This window comes from Hermetia illucens, chromosome 2 (genome assembly GCF_905115235.1).
Source record: "Hermetia illucens chromosome 2, iHerIll2.2.curated.20191125, whole genome shotgun sequence".
Lineage (NCBI taxonomy): Eukaryota > Metazoa > Arthropoda > Insecta > Diptera > Stratiomyidae > Hermetia > Hermetia illucens.
Genome location: NC_051850.1, coordinates 126,179,262 through 126,203,660, shown reverse-complemented (window position 1 = coordinate 126,203,660; position 24,399 = coordinate 126,179,262). Strand labels below are relative to the sequence as shown.

General features: G+C 40.1%; 1 protein-coding gene across 3 annotated transcripts in view; it reads right to left on the bottom strand.

The window, feature by feature from the left end:
- Positions 1–1,429: 1,429 nt before the first annotated feature.
- LOC119650149 overlaps positions 1,430–24,399 on the bottom strand; it is a 310,050-nt gene continuing 287,080 nt past the window's right edge. For all 3 annotated transcript variants that reach the window (XM_038052687.1, XM_038052686.1, XM_038052688.1), the window contains 4 exons: positions 19,406–19,598; positions 19,282–19,339; positions 13,409–13,960; positions 1,430–2,571 (listed from right to left, as the gene is read on the bottom strand). In XM_038052687.1, coding sequence (XP_037908615.1) covers positions 2,347–2,571; positions 13,409–13,960; positions 19,282–19,339; positions 19,406–19,598 — 1,028 coding nt within the window. In that variant the 3' untranslated portion in view covers positions 1,430–2,346. The remainder of the gene's footprint in view (positions 2,572–13,408; positions 13,961–19,281; positions 19,340–19,405; positions 19,599–24,399) is intronic.

Below are 24,399 nucleotides of genomic sequence, written 5' to 3'. Positions count from 1 at the left end.
GATAAAATCCTCGAAATCATCCAAGTAGACCAGCATGTGAGCATTCACTCGATTGGCGAGGAACTGGGTATGGACCAAAAAACCGTTTGGAACCATTTGCAGAAGATTGGATTTCAAAAAAGCTGAATGTTCGGGTACCACACGAGTTGACGCAATAAAATCTCTTCGACTGAATCAACGCCTGCGATGCACTGCTGAAACGGAACGAATCTGACCCATTTTTGAAGCGAATAGTGACTGGTGATGAAAAGTGGATCACGTACGATAACCTCAAGCGCAAAAGATCGTGGTCGAAGCGCGGCAGGCTGGCCCAAACCATCACCAAGCCTGGATTGACGGCCAGGAAGGTTTTGCTGTGTGTTTGCTGGGATTGGAAGGGAATCATCTATTATGAGCTGCACAACTATGGCCAGACCCTCAATTCGGTCCTCTACTGTGAGCAACTCGACCGTTTGAAGCAGGCGATCGATCAGAAGCGGCCAGAATTAGTCAATAGGAATGGAGTTGTGTTCCACCAGGACAACGCTCGGCCTCACACATCTTTGATGACCCGCGAGAAGCTCCGGGAGCTCGGATGGGATGTCCTATCGTATCCACCATATAGTCCGGATCAAGTGATTATCATCTCTTCCGGTCCATGCAAAACGCTCTTGGTGCTACTAAGTTGGCCTCAAAAGAGGCTTGCGAAAACTGGCTGTCTGAGTGTTTTGCAAATAAGGAGGGAAGGTGTTATAAGGGGAGGATAATGAAGTTGGCTTCTAAATGGCAACGAGCTTGCGAACAAAACGGCGCATATTTGACTTAAATCGGATAATTCCAAGTATGTTAAATAAAGCGCCAAATTTCGATCATAAATACGACATTTCTTTTTCCCCAACTCAATATATCAGTTTTCCATTCATTGGTAACTGGTGGTTAAAAAAGTAGTAGTAACTTGAAATGGAGGGTTGTCCGCGTAACATAAAATCAAAAGGAAAAATAATAGCAACTAGCAATTTTAGCAGACTTGTATTATTTTTACAATAAATATAATACAAATCGAATGATAGTTACCAAAATCTCCACATGAAAAGCCACCTCCTCAGTATTGCTCTGAAACTAAATAACCGAAGTACACTTTTTGGTTTCACCTTCACTATTGCATTTTCTCTAACATTTTTTCTTCATCTAAATATTGAGATTATCGTTTATATTTAAAAAATTGAAAAATACACATATAAAAACCTAAGGTCATGTACTAGCATTACTTCAATAGATTCTAAGAAATGTTCCGTAACTTATTCTCAAAGTTACTGAACGCAGTCGACAATTAATAATATTAAGTTTGTAGTTGTAAAAACACTAAAAGATTTCTATGACGACACTTTATGTGAAGTGAGTTCTTTTCCCTGAAATGGTGACCATATGATAATTTTGGATTCTATGGATATTCTATGGTGTTAAGTCTTTTCAAAAATCCTCTCATCTCCTTTATAGTTAAAAAATGATAAGTCAATTTGGTCCTTCCAACTGTTAAATATACGGTGGAAACCCATGGATGAAGAATATTACTTATATCTGTAACATATCAATCTCGGAGTGGGTGATTCTTCAGAAATTAAACAAAAAATTGAACTTTTTTCAATTTCGAGAAGCACTTGCTTCATGTCCTCTACCGATAAAAAAGCTAATCGTGCATCTACCAGTCAATCTTCATAGGGCCACCATTTCAGTAATTGAGATTTGTTTTAGAGCTTTCATACATTCGACTAGTCCGGTGATTACCCGTTTACATGAACCCTAAATCGTAATTACATAACTAATGCTACCACGTCAGTTTCTTAATCCTCTGAACGTTTGAATCTCTTCCATCCTGTACTTGTTCTTCCTTGGCTTAGTGTGTATATGTATATCTTGTGTGTACGTGTTACTAGCTTATCCTAAAGTGTAATACATCTCAATCAATTATATATGCTTAAACATTTTTTCTTTCATTTTCACAGATGACTTTCTCCTCGGATGTAGGCAGACAAGTAGACAGATATTACGATCTAAAATCAAACGTAACCGATTTGAACTACAATATAATGGCGTCCTTGCTTGACTCTCTCTATATATAGAATATATACTTTACTTTAAGATTTAGTCAATAAATATTACTTGTGTACTCAGTAATTAATGTCATTATTGAATATTACTCTTACTTTTCTTCATTATGTTTCAGTTTTAAATAGTGTACAAAAAGTGTAAAGTAATCTCGGGTTCAAGTAACGTATAAACAGTGAACAGGAAGTAAAAAATAATTTAAAACAATATAATAATAGTAATCAATAATTTTTTAAAAAATATTAACTAATATTCTAGATATCACGATAGTTCCTGTGAGTACTGTGTCTCCAGGGTGGGCCGTCTTGGTGTGCGCGGTTGAGCACGCAATGGTGGGCCAGGACTACCATATCCGGCTGCATACAGTTGCGGACATGAATCCTTTATTAATTCTTGCGTTTCACGTATTTGCCTTTGCACTTGCGGCGCTAGACGTTGAACACTTATTGCGGGGGGAAAACGATATTCGGGAGTTGCTTGAGGTACCTACAAGTAGAAATATTCAAACATGAAAATGTAGTTAGCAACGTAAAAGGTATATTAAGTTAACTTTATAGTCTTATGTTTACTTTTAATACTTTTCTATTATTAATCTTATGTTCAACATAAATCAAGTACAATCGCAATAGATTGCTAACCTAACTTTTAAGTCCGAGTGTCTGGGAATTGAGATAAGCGGCCACAACCAACCAACCAATTTCTACCATACGAATCCTCATTTTCTATAAAAGTGATTATCGGCTTTTCTTAAAAAAATAGAGTAGTTTTTTTAAACAAATCGCCATTCTGATGCCCAACATATCCTTCTAGCAAAATAAAAGGGCATAAGTTGCTCCTGGCCCCATTGTTCTCCTATTTCATTCTGGACAATTCTTAAAATATTCCCTGCGAACTAAAAGAGATAGTAATTTGAGGAGTAGCAGCCTGGAAATTTCGAAACTATGCATCTTCCCACCGAAACGTCAACAGTGCTTTATATAAGGACTCCTCTCAGATCCATGACCTTTCATTATAAACAGCGCAACAACTGGTATTCCCTTTAGACCTCAACTATTCTAGACCACTCGGTTTTGCACCGCGGTCCAGCAATTCGATATCCCTAAAAGCTGTCTAGCATTTTGGCGTGCGTCGTCGCTCCATATAAAGCAGCATCTGCCACGTCTTATGCCCGCTGCAACCTATTGTTCCGGATTTTATCCCCAACTTGACGGGCGTGGTATCGCTTATAAATTTCATCTTTATATAGACTACGAACTGTCCATCCTCCAGTAGGTGTCATTTTTCGGAATATTCTTCGCACGGTCAGAGTAGTCAGTCTAATTAATTTTAGTCGAGGTACCGACTTCTGCCATGGCTGTGTAGAATTTTGCCCTTGCTGCTGATTAACCTGGAGTGAAGCGGAGAATATTTTATAGATGGTACTCAGTAACGTGTTAATTATAGCATATATATAATTGCTGTGCTGCGTTGTATCCCCCTTTTTCTGTATGGGCGGGATAATGCTTCATTGCCAGTCAACAGGTATTGATTCGATGTCCCAAACCTTGTTGTAGTCGATCACCTCCATATTTAACCAGTTTGGCTGTAATTCTATCGGCTCCTGGAGATTTATGGTTCTTGCATGGTTTGTGGTGGCAGTATTTGTCTGTCGTGTACCGTTGGTGGTACCTCCAACTCGCGCATATTCTGGTTGTTGAGCAGTTCATCCAAATACTCAACCTATCGCTCCAATATGCCCATACGGTCGGAAATCAGATATCCCTTTTTGTCTCGACAGGATGAGCATCGAGGTGTATATAGCTTAATCTTGCTGACTTATTGGTATTCCACCCCTGGTGCGATTGTTCCTTGTACTTTTCCGTGTTCTTTAGCATTGTTGCATTGCCCAGTATGCAGCATTTTTCCGTTCCGTTGCTATCTTACATTCATTATTGATCGAACCAGTCTTTCCAACTTTTTAAGCGACTCGAGGCAAAAATGTTAGTGGCGGTACGTCGATGCTTCATCTTCAGGACCTCTGTTAGTTGGGATTATTACGTCAACCATGTCCCTCTTATAGATATTACGGAGAACTTCGTTGTGGATGGAGTCAGTGTCCACTTTCATTTGATGTCAATCCGGCATTGGACTATTGCTGATAGCTACCGGAGGTTACGCTAATTTCAGATAAGATCTTGACTGCGGGGATCCGGTCCAGGTTGGCGAGCATCACAGTGCTTTAAACCAACGGAGGTTTCCGATATAGAGGAGAAGGATGTCCTCTATGAGTAAATATATGCCATTATGATCTTGGCGAATGCCAAGAGAACATTTTCCGGCATTAATAGGGGAGCATGGCCTTAAGGATCGTACCAACAACGGTGCATTCTTCTTTCCGTAACTTTTAATGCCTCGTCATTGGCGGTACACTGTTCAATCACAGGGTATGCTATAAGGTCAGTTGTATTTCGACTGACTAATAACGATCACTTTATCAGATCGACCGCGTCGCGATCAGCAGTAAACTTAGGACTTGTCTTCTGAATGAACGTAAGAAAACAGTTGCTGGCATCGGTCTCGAAAGTTACTATCATCTGATGATCTAGAGTCGCATTCAGTCACCGATACTTTTGTTTCCCTTCTCTTCTGTCATCGATACTTATTTTTATCGTAATCGTCACTTTCATTGCAAACATATCGATATCTGCCTGCTTTCTCACCGAGTCAAAATCAAGGTTCATAGTCTGACTGACCATCGTAGTTCACCTATTTGCATTAATGGACAAAATATCAAAGCATCGGAGAGTTCGCATATTTAGAAAGTGTTGTTTTTGTCGACTGCCGTAGCGAGTTTTTACTCGCTCGACTCATTCATCATCATCATCGGCGCAACAACCGGTATCCGGTCTAGGCCTCCCTTAATAAGGAACTCCAGGCATCCCTGTTTAGCGCCGAGGTCCACCAATTCGATATCCCTAAAAGCTGTCTGGCGTCCTGACCTACGCCATCGCTCCATCCACCATAGATACCATAGATATTGCCCTTATAGACTTTCCGGGTGGGATCATTCTCATCCATACGGATTAAGTGACCTGCCCACCGTAACCTATAGAGCCGGATTTTATCCACAACCCGACGGTCATGGTATCGCTCATAGATTTCGTCATTGTGTAGGCTACGGAATCGTTCATCCTCATGTAGGGGGCCAAAAATTCTTCGGAGGATTCTTCTCTCGAACGCGGCCAAGAGTTCGCAATTCTTCTTGCTATGAACCCAAGTCTCCGAGGAATGCATGAGGACTAGGGAGATCATTGTCTTGTACAGTAAGAGCTTTGACCCTATGGTGAGACGTTTAGAGCGGAACAGTTTTTGTAAGCTGAAATAGGCTCTGTTGGCTGACAACAACCGTGTGCGGATATCATCATCGTAGCTGTTATCGGTTGTGACTTTCGACCGTAGATAGGAGACTCATTAATGGCGCTAAATACGCTTTCGCTCCTTTGTCAAAAATTTGAAATGCAATTATCTCAATTCCAACATCAAGTTGAGTTTGTTCTGGGCTATGGTTCTCTATGTGCTGCTATATGGGAGTAGAATAGGATGCGTTGTTTCCAATGTTCAATTGTATTTGGCGTGAGGAGTCAATACCATCAATCTGTCTCAGATCTATGTCAAGCTTCGAAGTTTAGGGTTAACTCATTTTGGATTTTTAATAGAGACTCGGTGTTAGTTGTGGATATTTTCGTACTAGTTTTGACAATATTCCAAATTTAAGAAATATACTTCAGCCAGTAATGTCTAATGCTTGCTGGAAGTCTACAAGGACTTGGTCGGTAGTGTATGTTTAAGTAAGAGTATTCAATTTATTGTGTATCGTTCTAAATTCGACTTGGTTGCAGATACGATAGGTTGCACCTTATTGACATCTGAGGTAAAAATGCACCGGATGAGGATGTGATCCATCGTGGATCTTCTCTTTCCGTTTGCGGCTCCGTTGTTCTGTAGCTTGGGTGTATTTTAGATCCTGGTGCGATCAAGACACGGGAAGTTATGTGCATTATTCGAGGGGGAAAGAAGCGTCCCAAAGGACTCTGAGACATCATCTGACCTATCACAGAGAAATGCAATCACGTGTCGGTGGCACACTTCATTGATGATGCTCTTAGGTGTTGGTGGGCCAGTACTGACAGTTTTCACCACTTTTTCTATCTGTGGTTGTGGTTGACCATGGTCAATCCGGATACTCACTCCGAGAATCCCTAATACACTTGATACGTGATCTGATAAGTATTTCAGTATCGTTATAAGTTTCACTTCCGGATGTCGGACGATGTAGAAAGAATACCAATCGATTTTTAAGTTGTTTCTATTATGTCCTTCTAAGTTTGGTTCCATCAAGCTCGAGCTCCAATCAATAGAGCAGTTCAGGAATTATATAATATTTAATATTGCCCCCATTTGGAAGTTTTTATCCTTTGATGATTGATCTCTGTTAAAACTGCCCATGATTCGACTCTTTTTAGCACTTGACTTCGAAAGTACTTTTGCTAATTAGACGCGTGAGATTTTCGGCTTTTTTACTTAAGTTATATTGGCTGCAGCTTCAGTTTTGGACTGCTTTCTATGACTTTTGTTTGTTCGTGTGGCACTGTTCAGTAGTAGTATTTTCCTCAGCAGTTCATTGCAAGCTTCTCTTATATTTCGAGGCCAGGATGCACTAGTGTTGAGCACATTTATATTCGTAAAGACGAATACGAATAAATTCGTACGACGATTTTCTATGAATACGAATGAATATTCATATTCGAAAAAGTGAATACGAATACGGTCATATTCTCACGTCCGAAAGTGAATACAAACGTGTTCGTATTTACGAGTACGAATACGAATTCTGTTGGATTAATACGAGTGTTTCCAAGTGCGAATACGATTTTTTTGTATTGTAATGTCAACATTCGCTTGGATAGTGAATATTAGCGCCTTAATGATCTGATCATGTTGTAGGTATATACGACTTAACGTCCAATAAGAAAATTCAAAGTCGGAAGATATTTTCAAGCCTGAAGAATTGTTTGTGAAGAGAATGCATTTACAAGCAAAGACATCTTCTTCTTCTTCTTTGCCTGTTTCAGCTAAATGACTGTGCCTTTACCAGACATCAGACAGACAAATAGACAAATAGATGCCTGTTTCAGACAATGTCTGCTTCTGTACCAGACGAATGTCTAAACCTGTCTCAGACAGTAGACAGTCTGTATCAAACAACAGGCAGACAGATGTCTGTGTCTGAAGCAAATAGGTGGTTGGGCAATTGACTCACACAGTAAGTGCGTCTAAAGGTACAATATCGCGTACGCTACGCAACGCGGCTACAAATTGCACTGTCTGTCAACTATGGTTTTGTAGGCCCCGTCGTGGCAATTGTACTGAATGTAGTGTTGCGTCGCGTAGCACAGATGCGGTGGTACCATAACTCCGGCTCCTCACATTTGGCACTTGCCATAAATTCCAAGCCTCCACAAACGTTTGGCCAGACCAAACATTGTCATCCACACGTTTGCAAGTACGTTAGTAGCTGCATTCTGTTTGGCACTCATGAGAATCTCGAGCCTGGCGTCCAAAAACCGACACTCGTTCGGATCGGCGAGGTTTGACAAACATGTGCATCTGGCATCACCTACACTGGTAACGACATCGACCGAAAATGATAAAATATTGGTTGATATAATTGCGAGATACATGTATATGTATATAGGGTGTTTAAAAACTACCGGACAAGCTATATGCCAGAGAATTCCAATGGCAGTCACGGGCCTGGAATTGTGGATCATAAGAATGAAAAAACGTTTGACACTTTGATAAATGAAAATTAAAAGGGGATTGTGTTCTGAATGTTTTCAATTAACTTTTCTTTGAAAATGTTCCGAGTTGTTAAACAAAAAGGGAGTTTTTTACTGAAATTAAGTATTGCTTATAATAACATTCTCGTTAGTATCTTTGCAGCAGCATTACTTATCTTAGCAAGAACTTCTTCTAAGGGTGGCCTTAAAAACCATTTCCTTCAAAGAAAGTTGTTCAGTGGATTTAAATCGGATGTTTTTGCAGAACATCCTATCGCCGACAACGATGTTTTTCATCAAGAAAGAATGTAACCTTCCTGAAATTATGTGAAAGTGTCCCATCCTGGTGAAACCACTTCCTGCTCCTGCTAAATGGCCCATTTCCTGATAAATTGATCCGGATATTCCGGAAAAGAAGATTTATACCTGTCAATCCGTTTGGGAGAATATAAGGCTCTGCAAGTCGGTCTCCAATAATTCTTGCCCAAGCTTCCATTGGTTTTGATAATACGCCTCACGATTCTATCTGCCGGTGACAATTGCGATAATTAAAAGTCCCTTTTTGGGTACAGCAACGTTCGTCGGTAAATAGAATATATTTAATGATGTTACGATTTTCCCTAATTCACTATCTCACCCAATCGGAAAAATATATTGCTCTTTAGGTTGGAATGGTATGAATAAACTTTCCCATGTTTTACTGTGCGGATTGCTTCCGAGTGATGCTTGTTTGAGGTTAACTTTAGTAAGTTACAGTAAGAGTGGCAGTCGAACCTACTGGCAATTTTTTTTCTACGAATTTAATTTTTTTAACTGCTCTTACGGCTCCCTAGTAATTAAAAACCAACTAAATTGAAGTGCTAATGGTGTGCTCCAGTAAATTAATCGTCGGTTTCCATTTACCCTATAATAACTACAACCAATTTAGTACTTAGGATAAAATGACGTTAACAAAATTTTATCACAGTAAAAAGGAGATCAATTTTTTGTAAGAACAAATTACACATTATGTATGCTGAAATCTGAGAAAAATTGGTTTAACATAAATAGTAGATATTAGTTTTGATACCGGTTGCAAAGTGGAGGAGTGCGAGAGTCGGAAAGGGGTCAATTACTTGAAAGAACCGTTCTCAGAAAGTACTCACTCTGAAAATCTGAAAAAAAAAATATGGTGGTCCATACACATGGCCTGTAGGCCTCAAAATACTTTCCATACCAATATCTGTTAAAATAAAGTGAATGATAGTATGCTACAATACTTCTTGTTTGTATTTTTTTATTTTTGTATTTTTTAGAAACCGACTAGAGACTAAAATCCTAGATCCATCAAGTTGTGCAGAAGTATAGGCTATACTATAGAGCATAATACAGTAGCTACTGGTAAATTAGAAAATAAATTTTGGCTAATTCTAATTTCTTAAAATTTCTAATTTCTAATTGTTATGTTTTTGATAATGTAAAAAATTTAGGTTCCCAACTACATTTCAAATTTTAGATTGCCTTTTGCCAGCTTGTGTCCGAATAGCTCAGCGGCACTGGGTTGTCATACGGAAGGCCGCGGTTCAAATCTCTCTTGGTGTTTAGTCGAGCTAAGCAAACCATTAGCAAAATGAGCTGGCTCTGCAGGGCAGACTCATACCTTCAATTCCTCACCCTCGGAATCGTGCCATTCGAAAAACTTATCTAGAGTTGAAACAGGTCTGTACTGTCTAAGCGTTAGAATAGCAAGTGGAATATTGCTTTCCTGTTGAAAACCACCTTCCTCGTCCATATTCATAACAGTGCTATCGGCACAGTGGTCCGAAATTTCTTCCACCTCAATTGCAGTACAGCCTGAGACTTTGAAATCAGAATAGCTGTGCAAATTGTAACTCTCATCAAAACTAGCGCTGCTAACGCATTTCGCTGCGATGGTAAAAGTAGATCAAGTGGTAATCTGCAAACAGTACCCGAACAGTCTGAACTGAGTCACATGATGCACAGCTTTATTTCGAACCCCTATCGCTGGATTCAGGACCGGGCTTTACTTCGGGTTCGGGCCCAAGACCGAGGGGATGGTTTTGTCTAGATTTGGTTTTTAGGGATAGCACTTTTCAACAAATATGTCAGTCTGGGTTGAGAAGAAAGCATTCCCCGCTTCTCGTCGGAATTAGTGGTGTCATCGTAACGGTTTACGAGTTCTGAAAAATTTTCTGATGAATGCGTTTGAGGTATTTGGCACTATCTCTTGATGTGTACCAAATCGGAATTGTCCCTGCGTGTGGGATGTTGCAAAGGTGAACATCGGGAAATTCGTCGAAGGGCCCTTCGGGAGGTGGTAACGGTATAGCTGACACTATCGTACAGTTATGAATCTGGTAGCGACAGCCTATGGGACGTCTATGCCCTGGAGGACGCCTTCTATTACCGACCTGCAAAAAGAGCGTCATTAGGTTCGCTGTTTGGCATAACGTTTAAACGACCAGGAGGTGCACGAATCATAATAACCAGGTACGAATTAGCTAAAAGGAGACTCGTAGCGTGACAAATAGATGCAACCGTGGAGACTCGAATAAAAACTGACCAGCAGAAAGATCTAAGCTCTGTCAAAACTCTGTTCACTTAATGCCGAACAGGTGGGCGGGCGGCATGGAAGGCGCTGAGGATTGTGCTCTTTTTACCATAAAAGACTTGGAAAAAGTTGCCAAGAACCGAGAGTATCCCGGAAAAGCCGCACAAGCAGGTGTTTCACCATCGGCGACATCTAATCCTCAGCGCATCCAAAGCTTACCTGAAATGAGCGCAGATTAGCTAAGGCAAAGTAGATTCTGAACTGCCGTCTTCATACCGATCCTTCTGTATGCTTGATTCAGTCGGGAAAATGCTCAAAGAGCTCATGACGAGTAGATTCGCCGAGGCAATATATACAGTTCGGTTTTAAAGCAGAGAAATCGATAGCGGATATTGTCATGGAGGTTGTGGGTGTTATTCATTGAACTAAGGCGGAGAGCCATTAATTTCGACCTCGTAAGGTTTCAGATATGCTACGTATACTAGAAAATTCATTTAACATGTCAACAGAGACGGAACGGCATTTGTAAATAAATTATTTGATCTAATTTCCAAGCTTTTCTAATTTCTGCATATTCTCATTTTCGACCGGCAAATATCGAAGCTTCATTGAAGTGCTTCGTCGGCACGTGCTTGCATGCCTCTATACTAACCAGGTTCGGGAATGTGGGGATCCCTTGGAGCACTTCGACCCCTCACGTGTCATCGTACAAACATTTATGTAGCCTTTTAACCGATGCGTAGATCCGGTTCGGATTCTGAAAACTCAACCAAGACGGGACCTCGCGTGTATCTATCGAATGAATCAAAACGCTAGCTAAACCTGAGGATCCACGATGGATCGCATCCTCAGGATGCCCCTCTTGAAGAGAGAAAGGGAAAATGAATTCCTCAAATCAACCTTCAAAATTTATGGTCGAGTATATTCAAACCAAAAATAAAATAAGAATCTGAATTAATACTAAATAGCTAAATAAAAATAATATAAATTAAATGAAATAGTGAACGATTATATGAAATCATAAAGGTTAAATAATATCAGAAAAAAAATTAAACAGTCAAATGAAAATAAAAAAGAAAGAAATGGAAACTTAACAAAATAATCTGACCTTCGGTAATCTCCCCTCAGACCTCTGCTGGATCAATTTTCTAATAGTGTCATTTTACACATTTGTTTCATTATTTTCTGAATAAGCACAAACATCCAATTTCTTTTTGTTAGGAATTTCTAATAAGAATTAGGAATTAAACAAGTCGGGAGACCGAAATCATCAATTTTTCACCCCTCCCACTCCTCGTCTTCGAAAAATACTAGTCGAGACTTTTCATTTGATACCCGACATTCAGTGAAAAAAAAAATACCTCCCCCTTTTGCATTATGGGGACCGGGACCGGGAGACGCTGCATTCCATTGCTTTGCCGGCCGTAATTAGGGCGATCAGATCCAGGTACGGTGACTCATCTGAAGTGGTAATAGGTCAGAGGTATACTGGTATCATGGAAACCGGGATAGCCTCTGAATTCATACTTCAGGAAAATTCCTGTTGCATGTGCGTTCAGCTCTGCTTGCTGCAGCGGGGCTCTGAATGTGGTCACAAAATCAATCCGTGTCTTAAGAAGACCGTGGGATTAATTCCCCAAGACAGGTACCCATGTAAAGTACAGAGACGTAACGGTTCAAAGACTCTTATATTTACTATTAGTTAGTATGTACGCTATACTCCGCAAAAAAAGCTAACCACCAACCTGGGGGACCCTCACAAATATCACCTAAAGATCTAAAGAACTGGGTTAGATTAGTTCACTACTTATGATTACGTCTGTATATCACCTTCATGAACTGATCGCTAGAAAATCTTTTGATGACTAATACAATGGGTAGTACTGAATGGATTCCACTGACACACGAAAGTTATCGTGCACTATTTCTTTTCGCGCAAATATTGCTCAAATAAAAATTATCTCAACTTCAAATCACGAAAAATTTTACATCATCATGAATGAAAAGCTTAACACTGGGCTAGCGAGCAACAATTAATTTCAAGAAGATAAGCTACTCGTTAAGCCACGACAAAGTAACTTCTCTTCCTCACAAAGGCCTAAACAACCTACTGTGCTGCGTCCAGCTGATCAATTGGTAACCTCCATCAGCCGGTCCCGCTAATTCCTAATTCCGCCGACCGCGGCCTTGAATTTCAAATTCCAAGTCAGCACAGCGGAACCAAAATTTAAATCAATTTTTGAAATGCTAAATGCATGCACATTCGCTCCAGCTCAAATCAACCGTGCCTATGCACATTCAATAATATGTAACCTGGGCAAGATGACGAGGAATGTTCACCGCTAAATATTCTCAGGTTTAGGAGAAAGCGACGATTTGTTAAGTTTTTTTTTTTTAAATAAGTAAAATCAAAAAGTGAAGCGATGGCGGCTTTACGGTTTCTTACCAGGGCAGAGGCAAATCGTCAGACGCTGCCTCACCTCTGCCCTGGGAGCAGCGTGACCGTAGCGACTCGCAGATGTTGAGTGTTGTTGAGATCGTAGAACACGACATGACTACGAATTATATTGAGCGCAAATCCGCCTTATTGACCAGAGCTTGGCCAGAGCTGAAATACCGTCCGGTCCAGCATTAAGTTGATGCCGACTTAGGACCCCATCATTCTCAAAAAGTAAAATCAATTACTTTAAATATCAAATGTAGGATATAAAGGATTGTCGGGATTCGAATTATGAAATTGAGAGGGATAATTGGTAAAGTTAAAGAGTGATAAAATGGGGGAAAAAAGAGGGAATATCAGATATTAAATAGAATGTACTCTCCTGACCGATTGACCTTGGGAAAGGTCAATGAAATAACACTCATGTTGCGAAGCCGCGGACACTATCCCTGTCATATACATATGTTGATACGTTGAAGTCATACTAATAACTATCTAATCAGGATTACTTACTTGCATGGGATGTAACACTTCACCAAAATATGATTGAGGTGGTGGTTGATTATAATATGCCATCTGCATATGAGGAGGAATGGCGCCCATTTGCCTTTGTCTTCCTGGCACAGCCTGTTGCGATACACCATACGTCTGATGAATAACCGATTGTGAGAGCAGTGTCCGATTATCACCTCGTTTCGGACTCAAGTTAGCTTTCGCTAATAGTTGTTGTTGCTGCTGAGGTGATTCCACTACCACAGTTGTCATAAGCGGTTGCTGCATAACGTTTTGAGGTTGCAAGATTTGCTGGGATACTAAACCTGAGGGTTGTTGATTGTGTGTCAGTAGTTCAGCACTTAGGGGCTGTTGTGGTATTGAGTTGGCGACAATTCGTAGTGGAGGTTGTCGCATTGGCACTTGTCGTACAGGTGTCGTTTGTAACGAACGACTTGCTGATGAACACAACGATGCAGTGAGACTAGCGGATTCCCAATGTTGGACTAGAGCATTTAGGCGGGCTTCTTCGAGGGCTATCTCTGTTTCACTAGCCGAATCGTAGTCAGGACCCTAGGATGAGAAGGAGTAGCTCAGTTAAATTATATCAGCTAAAATTCTTCAACGAAATAATCCAAATGATGATGTCTTATAATTAAGTTGTTTTCATAACTTTTAGAAATAATCGATGCAGAACAAAGAAAGAAATTACATTCTGTCCTAACTGTATGGTATCATCCTAAAATGAGCAGACTGACTATGTCCCTTCAGCAAGTGTGTACTTTGTACAGTACAAAATCAGCACTGAACAAAGACACATGTTGTGTCCGAACATGTGTCTGCAATTTAAAGAAAACACAATAAATTTGTAGTTAAATTGGAAACTTTTCCTTTTAATTGTTTTATTTAAAACGAACTATAGAAAATAATTATTTTTATAAAACTCATCCATTGTTAGTTTCAAAAAGGCATATGGAGGCATACACGCAGCGAATGTCTGCATAAGTTGCTCGATGTCAGGAAGGTCGGTATTGGGTACATAGTCTGTCGCCTTGGAGGAGAGGATCATGCCATGTCCACAACGCGGCGAAATACTGTGCGGTGGTTCCACGGGGAAGAGGGCAGAAGTTAGCGGGTGGTTTTAGGGTATAAAAATCCCATACGTTGGCACAGTAAACCGATTTCAATAAGGTTTTGTTTTACACAAAAGGAAAAAAAGTCGAAACGTTAAAATAATTTAAAAAGTTTATGTGTGTAAATACACATTAACTTTAGATAATATAATTATTAATACTGATCTTTTTTCGTATGAGAGTGAAAAAATGATCTCCCGCTTCCGGTGCTTAAATTTTAAAAATCAGTTTTGACCTGCCTTAAAATTATTCGCATTTTCATTAGGGTAGATCTCTTTCAAATAGAATGATTTCAACAACCTACATTCCATATCTTCGTATACTATATTATGAAAAGCTTTCCTGGGAATTTTCTCACAGGGGTTTGACGCTACTTTGGATATTTGTCCTCTGTCTTAATTTTGGAAATTGCCGCCTTTTAAACACTAAACTCTATTGCCCACCAACTGGCTGAAACGACTTGATCTAGTTTCTCAAAAATACAGCATATTTCGACAATTGTTAATCGCTTTTGCGACACATAGGTGAAGCTAACCAATAGAGGGAGAATATTTTGAAGCCTAGGCACCGGACACCGTTTAGTGCTTTCTGATTTTTTTCAGATTTTTTGGGTAGCCAGGTTCTGAGAATGGGTCCGTGAAAGAAATTAGTTTTCAGCCCCTGCCCTTTTCCCTTGAGATTCTTAATTTGATCGTTAAAAATAACTTTTTACACCCTCCTTTTGTACGTATGAAGACTAAACCCCGTGCGTGTGACACATTATCATAAGGTTTTGGTTTAACACTAAGCCTTAAAATTGATCAACAGAGAGAACTGTAAAAACTAAATGCAGAATACCAATAACGGTATTATGATCGCTTTGTGCTATGAAAAACAAGAACTTTCACTAGGGCGTAGCATGTGAAGATGATGGATGGTTCACTAGACATATGAAGAAGTTGCACATTATATTGAAGGATCGACACCATCTTATATCGCCCAAACCATATTACATCATTTTCGTTTTGGGAGGTTGACCGTGTACCACAATATCCTCTGCGATAACGCCCAGTATCAGAAGAACTGATGTGCTGGGTTAAATTGTTCTACCACAAAGGGCGAAGTGTGGCGGACGTATCAAAATGGCTTGGTATCTCTGTCGGTAGTGTCCGGATGGCTCAAGTGGTTGGACTGGTCTGTCATAGCGGAAGGTCGCGGTTCAAATCTCACTGGTGGCAATGGAATTTGTTATCCTGACTGGATGTTGGATAGCAGTCGACACCTCTTTGTTTTTGTTATGGGCACTGTCACATGAGGCACCCAACGTCCAGCGCCCTATACACTGCTTTATGTAGACGTTATTTTCCTGACGTCTCATAGCAAAACTGACCTTGAGCACCTTGCCCAAATATGGTGTGAAGGCTTTATGCAATACGGTCTTAGATTGAATCTGAATTAAACAGAATTTTTGACGACCGATTCTAATGAAACAGGCACTGTCAGTAGCAGAGTCAATGGTGAACTGACATTGTTTGTGATCCACATATTAACGAGCGTCTGAAGTTAGAAAATTTCCTGTGGTTCGTTCGCCCTGTTGCCTTCTATGGTTCTGAGTGTTTGCTGACTATAAAAGACAATGAATAATGTGAGAGAGGCGTCTTCGATGATATCATCACGTGATTCACGTAATTCAATTGACTTGTCAAGATTGGTTTGAATATCGAAGTCGATGGAAAACGATCAAAAGGCCGGCCAAAGCAATGGTTTCGTGATACGCCGAATGGTCATCTGAAAAATGTTCTTTTCTCGGGTGCTACACCGGTCACCGGTTACGTCCCGAAGGGGGTCATAAGATCAAGTTGATTGCGTAATCGTGCAAGCGAATCGATGAACGGAGGATGTGAAGGCTTTATTGACCGAATTTGGTATTGCGTTGGTCATAGAAACGTACGATGCTGAAGCACTTCGAGAAAGCTTTTGATAACGTGAACAGGAAATGTATCTGGAGTGCTCTACGTAGGCGGGGCATCCCGGAAAAACTAATAGTCAGTATCAGAGCGATATATGATGGCGCAAAATGTCACGCGCTGCACAGAGGTAAAATCTCGAAGTATTTTGAGTGGAGGCCGCCAGAGTTGTATCCTGTCACCGATATTTTTTTTTCCTGTTATCGGTGATGTTGCTCATGCTGCCTTGTCAGGAGGATGTAAAAACACCTCGACTACACTGATGCCATCTGTTTACTTCCTCACCGGGTCATGGCTCTTGGTCAAATGGTTCTGAATTTGGAAAAAAAGGCAAGTAGCCTTGAGCTGGAGATAAACACCAACAAAACCTAGGCTCTCTGTCTGACGGGTCATCGCACTTTTATAATACTATCTGCATTAGTGGACAGAGCATCGAAGGCGTCAATCAATTTGTATATCTAGGAAGCGTTATTTCCGCCGATGGTGATATAGAACTGGATGTTGAGACTGTTCTGTGCTAGTGTTCTTCCTGTGTTGCTATATGGGAGTAGCACATGGAAAATGAACTGCACTGTTACTCAAAGCCTCCAAGCCTTCGTGAACATCTGTCTGCGTTGTATCAACGAAACACCCCAGTCTGAAACTATCTCAAACGGAGAACTTTGTCGGTGTACAGGTCTGGCACTCGCAGGCACTGTGATCGGAAGGCAGAATGTGGAAGTGGTAGTGGATAATACATTAATGAGTATTGTGGGCACTTGGTGCAGAGCAATAGAAGACGAGTTCCGGGAAGTGGTGGGGGGAGCTGAGCACGTAACGGGTAAGTGACATCAATGTATATATCAAGGGCAGACCCGTGAGGACAGGGTTGCTGCAGGAGAATTCCCTCTCGCAAGTTCATAGGCAGTTAAAATTAAATAATATTGGGTTGGGAAAAAAGTAATATCGGATTTGAGATCGAATTTTAACGCTTTATTTAACATACTTAGAATTATCCGATTTAAGTCAAATATGCGCCGTTTTGTTCGCAAACTTGTTGCCATTTAGAAGGCAGCTCCATTATTCCCCTCTTATAAAAACCACCCTCCTTATTTGCAAAAAACCAGCCAGTTTTCACAAGCCTCTTTTGAGGCGACTATACGGTGTGTGCGATAGGACATCCCATCTGAACTCCCGTAGCTTCTGGCGGGTCATCAAAGATGTGTGAGGCCGAACGTTGTCCTGGTGGAATAGAATACCATTCATATTGACCAATTTTGGCCGCTTCTGGTCAATCGCCTGCTTCAAACGATCGAGTTGCTCACAGTAGAGGACCGAATTGAGGGTCTGGCCATAGTTGAGCAGCTCATAGTGGATGACTCCCTTCCAATCCCACCAAACACACAGCAAAACCTTCCTCGCCGTCAATCCGGGCTTGGCGATGGTTTGGGCCGGCTCGCCATGCTTCGACCAAGGTCTTTTTTGCTTCAGATTTTCGTACGTGATCCACTTTTCATCACCAGTCACAATCCGCTTCAAAAATGGGTCGAATTCGTTCCGTTTCAGCAGTGCATCGCAGGCGTTGAATCGGTCCAAGAGATGTTTTTCCGTCAACTCGTGTGGCACCGAAACATCCAGCAGTATCGGACCCATTTCTTCCTTGGTGGACTCCATCTTTGACGCGCTATAACTTGAGACTGAAACGTACGATTATAAAATTGTCAAAGAGACACCTGTAGCCCGTCTTCAAATCGCCGTATAGTATGAACCGATGCGAGAAGTACAACACAAGATATGTTTAAGTGTCACCATCTATTGACAAAATATGACATTGCTTTTTTCCCAACCTAATATAACCTTAGGTTTACAGCGTCATAGTTATATTTGTCCATAGTGGTTTGTTGAAATTCTTAGTAAACACGTGGTGTCGTGGTCTTTTAGGACAGAACCAACAAATTGAAATATGGGAAGTTTACTATCTGCTGCCAGAATAGCATTGTTCTGTGTGCAACTCCTTTTTGCATATTGTGTGTTGCTAATTAGGTGGCAGTTTAAGTAGCAGAATCTAAATTTTTAAATTATGAACGTCATCATTGAAGTGTGGTGCCAGAAGTGGTGCTTTTCTATTAGACATCGTCGTAACTGCATAACACTGCGCTCTTCTTTGTTAGTTTGAACTGGGATACAGCAGTCAGAGCTCTATCTACAACCAGTTTTCAAGTCATGTGGTTTGGCGGAGTATAAGGAGACACGGCCAAATGGGAAGGAGTGCTGTCTATAATATCCATATAAAGAGTGTGCTCATACTCCTAAATCCAATTATAATACATACCAGGACCCAAAACTAGTAACTGAATATCTGCCTTGATCTGATACGTAGATAAAATTGCTTTAAAACAGAAAGAGAGAGCTTAGGAAATTACCTCCTTTCTAGATGCGCACCCATTTCTCCCGTTCTGTCTTTCTTAGTTCATTATGAAACAAGGTGATGACTTTGTCCACAGAATTTCAAACTTTATTATTAACATTGTTTGCGATGTCCTCAATGACTCTCACTTCTGAATTGAGTGGAACTTTTATCTTGTTCTCCTAAATCTCGGACATTGGAATAAGATATCCTCCGAGTCCTCCCCAGCATTTACTTACATTAGATAGCTGTAGTAATAGTCTTAATAAAGAAAATAATTAGCTTAAAGATTCAGTAGAGAATAGAATTGTAGTAAATCTGTTTGATGAATCTAGAAGCATTAATTGCGGCGAAAGTGAATCAAAAGAAATAACGAATAAAATCATCATTTGGATTATATTGATGATAGTCGCTGTAAAAGTTACTTACATCCTCGATTTTTTGGTCAAGCATTCGAAAAAAATTCTGCTGACTGCTTGATATTTCTCTGAAATAATTCAAATAATATTTGTCGAAAAATAATGACATTGAAATTTAAAACGTTGGCCCTTACTGGCTTTGGAGTAACGATAGGTTTTTGGCGCGCACCAATGAAACCGATATTTCACCATTCGGTGGTTCGGGTGATCCTTTTTCATCGGTAAATGCTGTCTCGTCATCCAGTTTATCCTTATCTTTATTAATGTCTTTATCACCATTGTCGTCGATGTGTCCTTCCTCTTCATCCGCATCGGTTTCTGTGTCAACTGGAAAATAGAAAAGAAAATATCAATGAAAAATAAATTATTTTCAATTCAGAGTTTTAGGAACATTTCAGATGTCTTAGTTTATCAAAGGAAGGACGATTAATAAAATTTCTAGGATGTCGTTTACCATTTTTTTTTTTTGGGAAAAAATCGAATTAATCATGATTTGGGGCAACGAGTATTGTTGGGGTTATTTGAAGGGTGAAAAATCATCACACTATTGTTGAGCCTTTACAGTTTCAATCGATTCATCTGGATTCTATTATGAGTAACGTCATAAGAATCTATCATAAGTTTTCTGTCTTTAAAAACTCAAAAGTTCAAAATTTATCGACAATGATTCAAAGCATATGTTACACGTCTGTGTCAGGATCAAATCCTAACCATTAACGGTTGCTTACTCCAAACATTACTTGCATATGTGCGCCAATGAAAATTGAGAAGAAAACCCAACAAGTCGTCGAGGAGAAACCACAGTCCAGCTACAACCCAATAGTTTTCTGGGGATTAATACCGCATGTGTCCTTATGGCATTGGCTTCAACTGCCCAACTGGACATAAAACGAGGGCATGAAAGAGAATTATATAATTCTATTAGACTCCATATTCCTTACGACGCAACGATATGGTGGGAAATATCATGTCATTAGACGAGCGCCATTAAATATTTATGAGGTCATTCCTCGAAATATCGTAAGTGACGTTCAAACAGGATATCCACAAATATAGTGGAAAACTTCAGGGCTCGCCATTATTAAATACATGATATGGTGATTTATGACTACTTCACTCAATACTGGCGTGTAATGGCGCTCCTATAAAGTGGCATAAATTGAACCAATGCACATAAGAAATTAAAAATTATAAAGTATTGAAAGATGTTGTCATCCATGGAGTTTACGACTTCCTTGCTTCGTGGTGGTATTTTATGCCATATTGAACGTAAAAGGCAATTAATAATGTTAATTTATGTGCTGGCAAAAGTTAGAGGATAGTAATGGTTATATAGATAGTGCAATCTAAATTTAATTAAACAATAAGTGGTTATTTTTTTCAAAAATCTTCTGGATAATATTGTACATTGTACTTGTACAAGAAGATGTGTCTTTTATACTAGACGCGGCACGAAGTTGTTATGAAACACTACACATATGCTATGTGTTATCTAATTCTACCTCCATTTTTATGTCCATTGTTTCAAGTCAACATTATGTATCCCCTTTCCTTGCGTTCTTTCTGGCTTTGGGCAAGATTAGTATCTTTCAGGAGAATGAATCTGTGTAGTCATTGCCTCGTAGTATGTACCATATTCATGGTAAGCATTGTAATCGCAAAAACTTTTTTTTCCGAGGTTCTTTTATTACAATGTATTATTTTTCTAATAAAGATATATCGAAGAGTAAACCCCCGCATGATTGAATTTTGGGCAAGTTACCACGGAGAAGGTGACAAGAATAAAATCCAGCTAACTATTAACAAAGACAATATTGGCTGCAGCATATATTTGCCAGTATGCGAGGGTGGTTTCAAGTGGTTTTTAGTGTGAGGCTGTGGAATTATCTTACGTTAGGTTGATGATTTCGCAGATTTACAGAATATCTTTTCATTTCATTTGGTACCCTGTTAAATATAAAAGGAAATTCAAGAAGATTGATAATATGTAGAGGCACCCGATTACATTAACACCCAATTATTATGGAGTATTTTACGAGTTTAAATCTTCGCTCCACCTGGATTTCGATTTCGAGAACGCTTTCGACAGCGTCAGTAGGGAAGCCTCTACAATGGTGGGGAGAAATTAATAACCAATATCTGAGCGATATATGACAGCGCGAAAAGTTACGTGCTACATCACGGTGAAATTTCGAAGGAGTTTCACGTCGAAAGCGGGGTCCGAAAGGATTTTGTCCTCGATTTTTTTCACCTATTGATGGCGGTCTTCATGCAGAAGGTTGGAGGTTGGAGATTATGTCATCTTTCTTCAAATGCCTTGACTGCTATGCTTGCTATTTCTCACTGAGTCATAGACTTTGACCAAATCATTTTGATTTTGGGAAGGATTACAACAACAAACAAAGGTTCTTATTCTGACTGGTCATCGCACTCTTCCTAATTGTATTAATGGACAGACCAGCAAGACGTCGAACAATTTGTTTATCTAAGAAGCATTGTTTCCGCTGGCAAATGTACCACCGCTTAACGTGTCAAAGGCACTAAATCCGCCTTCGTTACTTTGTCCGAAATTTAGAAATGCTTATTTCTACTATATACTGGTAGAAGTAGCACATGGAAGTTGACCACCATTGTTACTCGATATTTCCAAGCTTTTATGAACTTATGTCTGCGTTGTCTCTACGGAATACTCTTGGAACAATAAAATTTGAAGAACTTTAACGTCACACAGACCAGATATCCTGAACATTGTAGTGACCGCGGCTTCGCGACGGGAGCGGAATCTCATTCGTCTCTTTTTGAATTAATTTGCTCAAATCATGCATTTCATAATGTGCAGATTGCACATTATTGAATGCATTCGGGCGAATTAATCTTGACAGAGGGGAATGATTTGCCGCATCCGTAGGCGCACGCATATGTTGCTGCAACATGAACTCAAGAGAGTTCAAGGCGAAAGTAGCGGCATGCTGAGCGGTTCTCGGGAAGACCAGCTGGACGGTGGCAAGAAAAGAACAGCTGGACTGGTGAGTCGAGAGGAGTGTGTCTTTTGGACGGTGGCGAGGAAAGGAGCTGGACGGTGGAGAAAGTAAAGAGTGATCGGGTGGATGATCGCCCTTTGGCAGAAGGAATATTGTAGTTAGAAAGCCACGTTTCGAATTCATTTTAATGCACAACACGTCGTTCATCTCATCCAAGGTTACTTCGGTGCTCTTTAAAGACTTTTATATAATACGTCAGCTTTGTGAGATAGTTTCGGGTGAATGTTGCTAATTTGAAACGGACAATTTGGATTGCTGTGCAATTCGCCATCGGATATTATATCTAATACATACTTCGAACCAAATTTGAAGTCATTGAATAACTACTACGAACAATATTGTCCTAGCTTTGGTGAATTCGACGAGAGGATATTTTTGAGGTGATCCTTTTCATTAGCTATGTTGTGCGATATATGCTGCATGCCAGGAATCATACACACCAACCGTTGGAAATGCTGATGCTGTGGTTCCAGGCAACTGTGTGTCCCTTGCCAAACTACTACGAAGCTGTAACATCAGTATTAATGAATTTTGCAACAAAATCAGATTTTGGGCAAATGTTAGGATTGTTTCGAAAGAATCGCGTGCACAAATTGGACGTTTCCAGCAAAGTTTTAATGTTTCGCTATGCGTTTATAAAAAATACGAAGAAAACGCGCGTCCCTGAAGCCAGTTAATAAGTGCCGTCGGCGGTTACATAATTCCAGAAATAAATATTCCGGGCACAGCCACCTTCAAAAAACACCAGTTACCCGCGGTTCAGAAAGTTCGTGGGTCGACTTATGGTTGTTACGGTTTTCCTTGAATTCTTCGAAGGTGGATGCGGTTTTCAGAGATGATAATAAGGGAAGTTGCTCAGTGACATAACATCTCGTGAATATCATTGTTTCCTGGATGCCTTTCGAGAAACAAAGTGGGCGACTCGAACAAAAAAGTGATAGCTAGAACTTGCGGTTTCTGGCGTTTTTTTTATGAGGTTGTCACCCTCGTTCAGAACTCGGTGTTAATTCAAACCTCAAACCGTCGATTGGTTGAGCGATTGGTGCTAATTCTGCTTTTCGGACAATAAACACAAAGCTAATGAAAGCCATTCGCTATTGTTTTTAATAGATTTATTCATATTTTACGCTTTCGGGGCTGCTCATAGCATGGACTTCTGCCATTGGACAATTGTTCAAAGACTTCATTCGCGGTTATTACAAATATTGTGAACTCGTGTGTATCAATTCCCACAGAAGCTCTAAATCCAAAGGAAAACTAAGCAGTAAATCATAAAATTTTTAAATTCTCATAATAATGTTTAAAAAAAAATTGTTCTTTTCGCCATTAACCCTAAATCAACATCATCATCTACACACGACACGCCGAGCTCGGGGCGTTTTTCGTCAACGATCTATGATTGAAATTTGGAGTGTTTCTTGACGAAGGTATTGGGGTCGCACAGGGTTAAGCGAGGTGTGATAGTGGAATTTTGAGGGACCACTCTCCTTCCTCCTGCAGCACTGTGCTGTTGTATCGGCATCGGATGAATATTATCTGCTAAGCGTGCTTTCTTATCCTGGGAACCGATGTTAACCAGAGTGCTAACTATGAAAATCCGAATCAGGATGAGAATCCAAATCAGGATGAAAAACATCTCAAAGGTGCGGTGTGACCCATCAACGGAGACCTCTGGGGAGAAGGAGGTTTTCTATGAGAAACTCAAAGCAGTCTAGGAAAACCTATCAAAGATGACATTGTTATTGTGAAGTGTGATCTGAATAACGAGATGGGCTCCAACTTGCTCAGACTTGTGATGGAGGGGTACGTGCTTGGGGACCGCAATGACTATGGTCTATGATCTTTGTGCCTTTCTGCAGGTTACAGCTTGAGTAGCAACGTACATCTAATCAGAGCGACTAAATTGCAATCAGTTATAGAATAAGGAAATGACTTCAGGATGTACGAAACCAGAGAGGTGTGAGATCACCATTTGATGATCATCCACTTTTGTTTGGGTGTAATGTCAACATCTCCTCGCAGGGGTGAAAAGAGTTTCGACTCTCGAAACTCAGTACGGTTCGCTCATCAGTGGAAAAATTATTTTG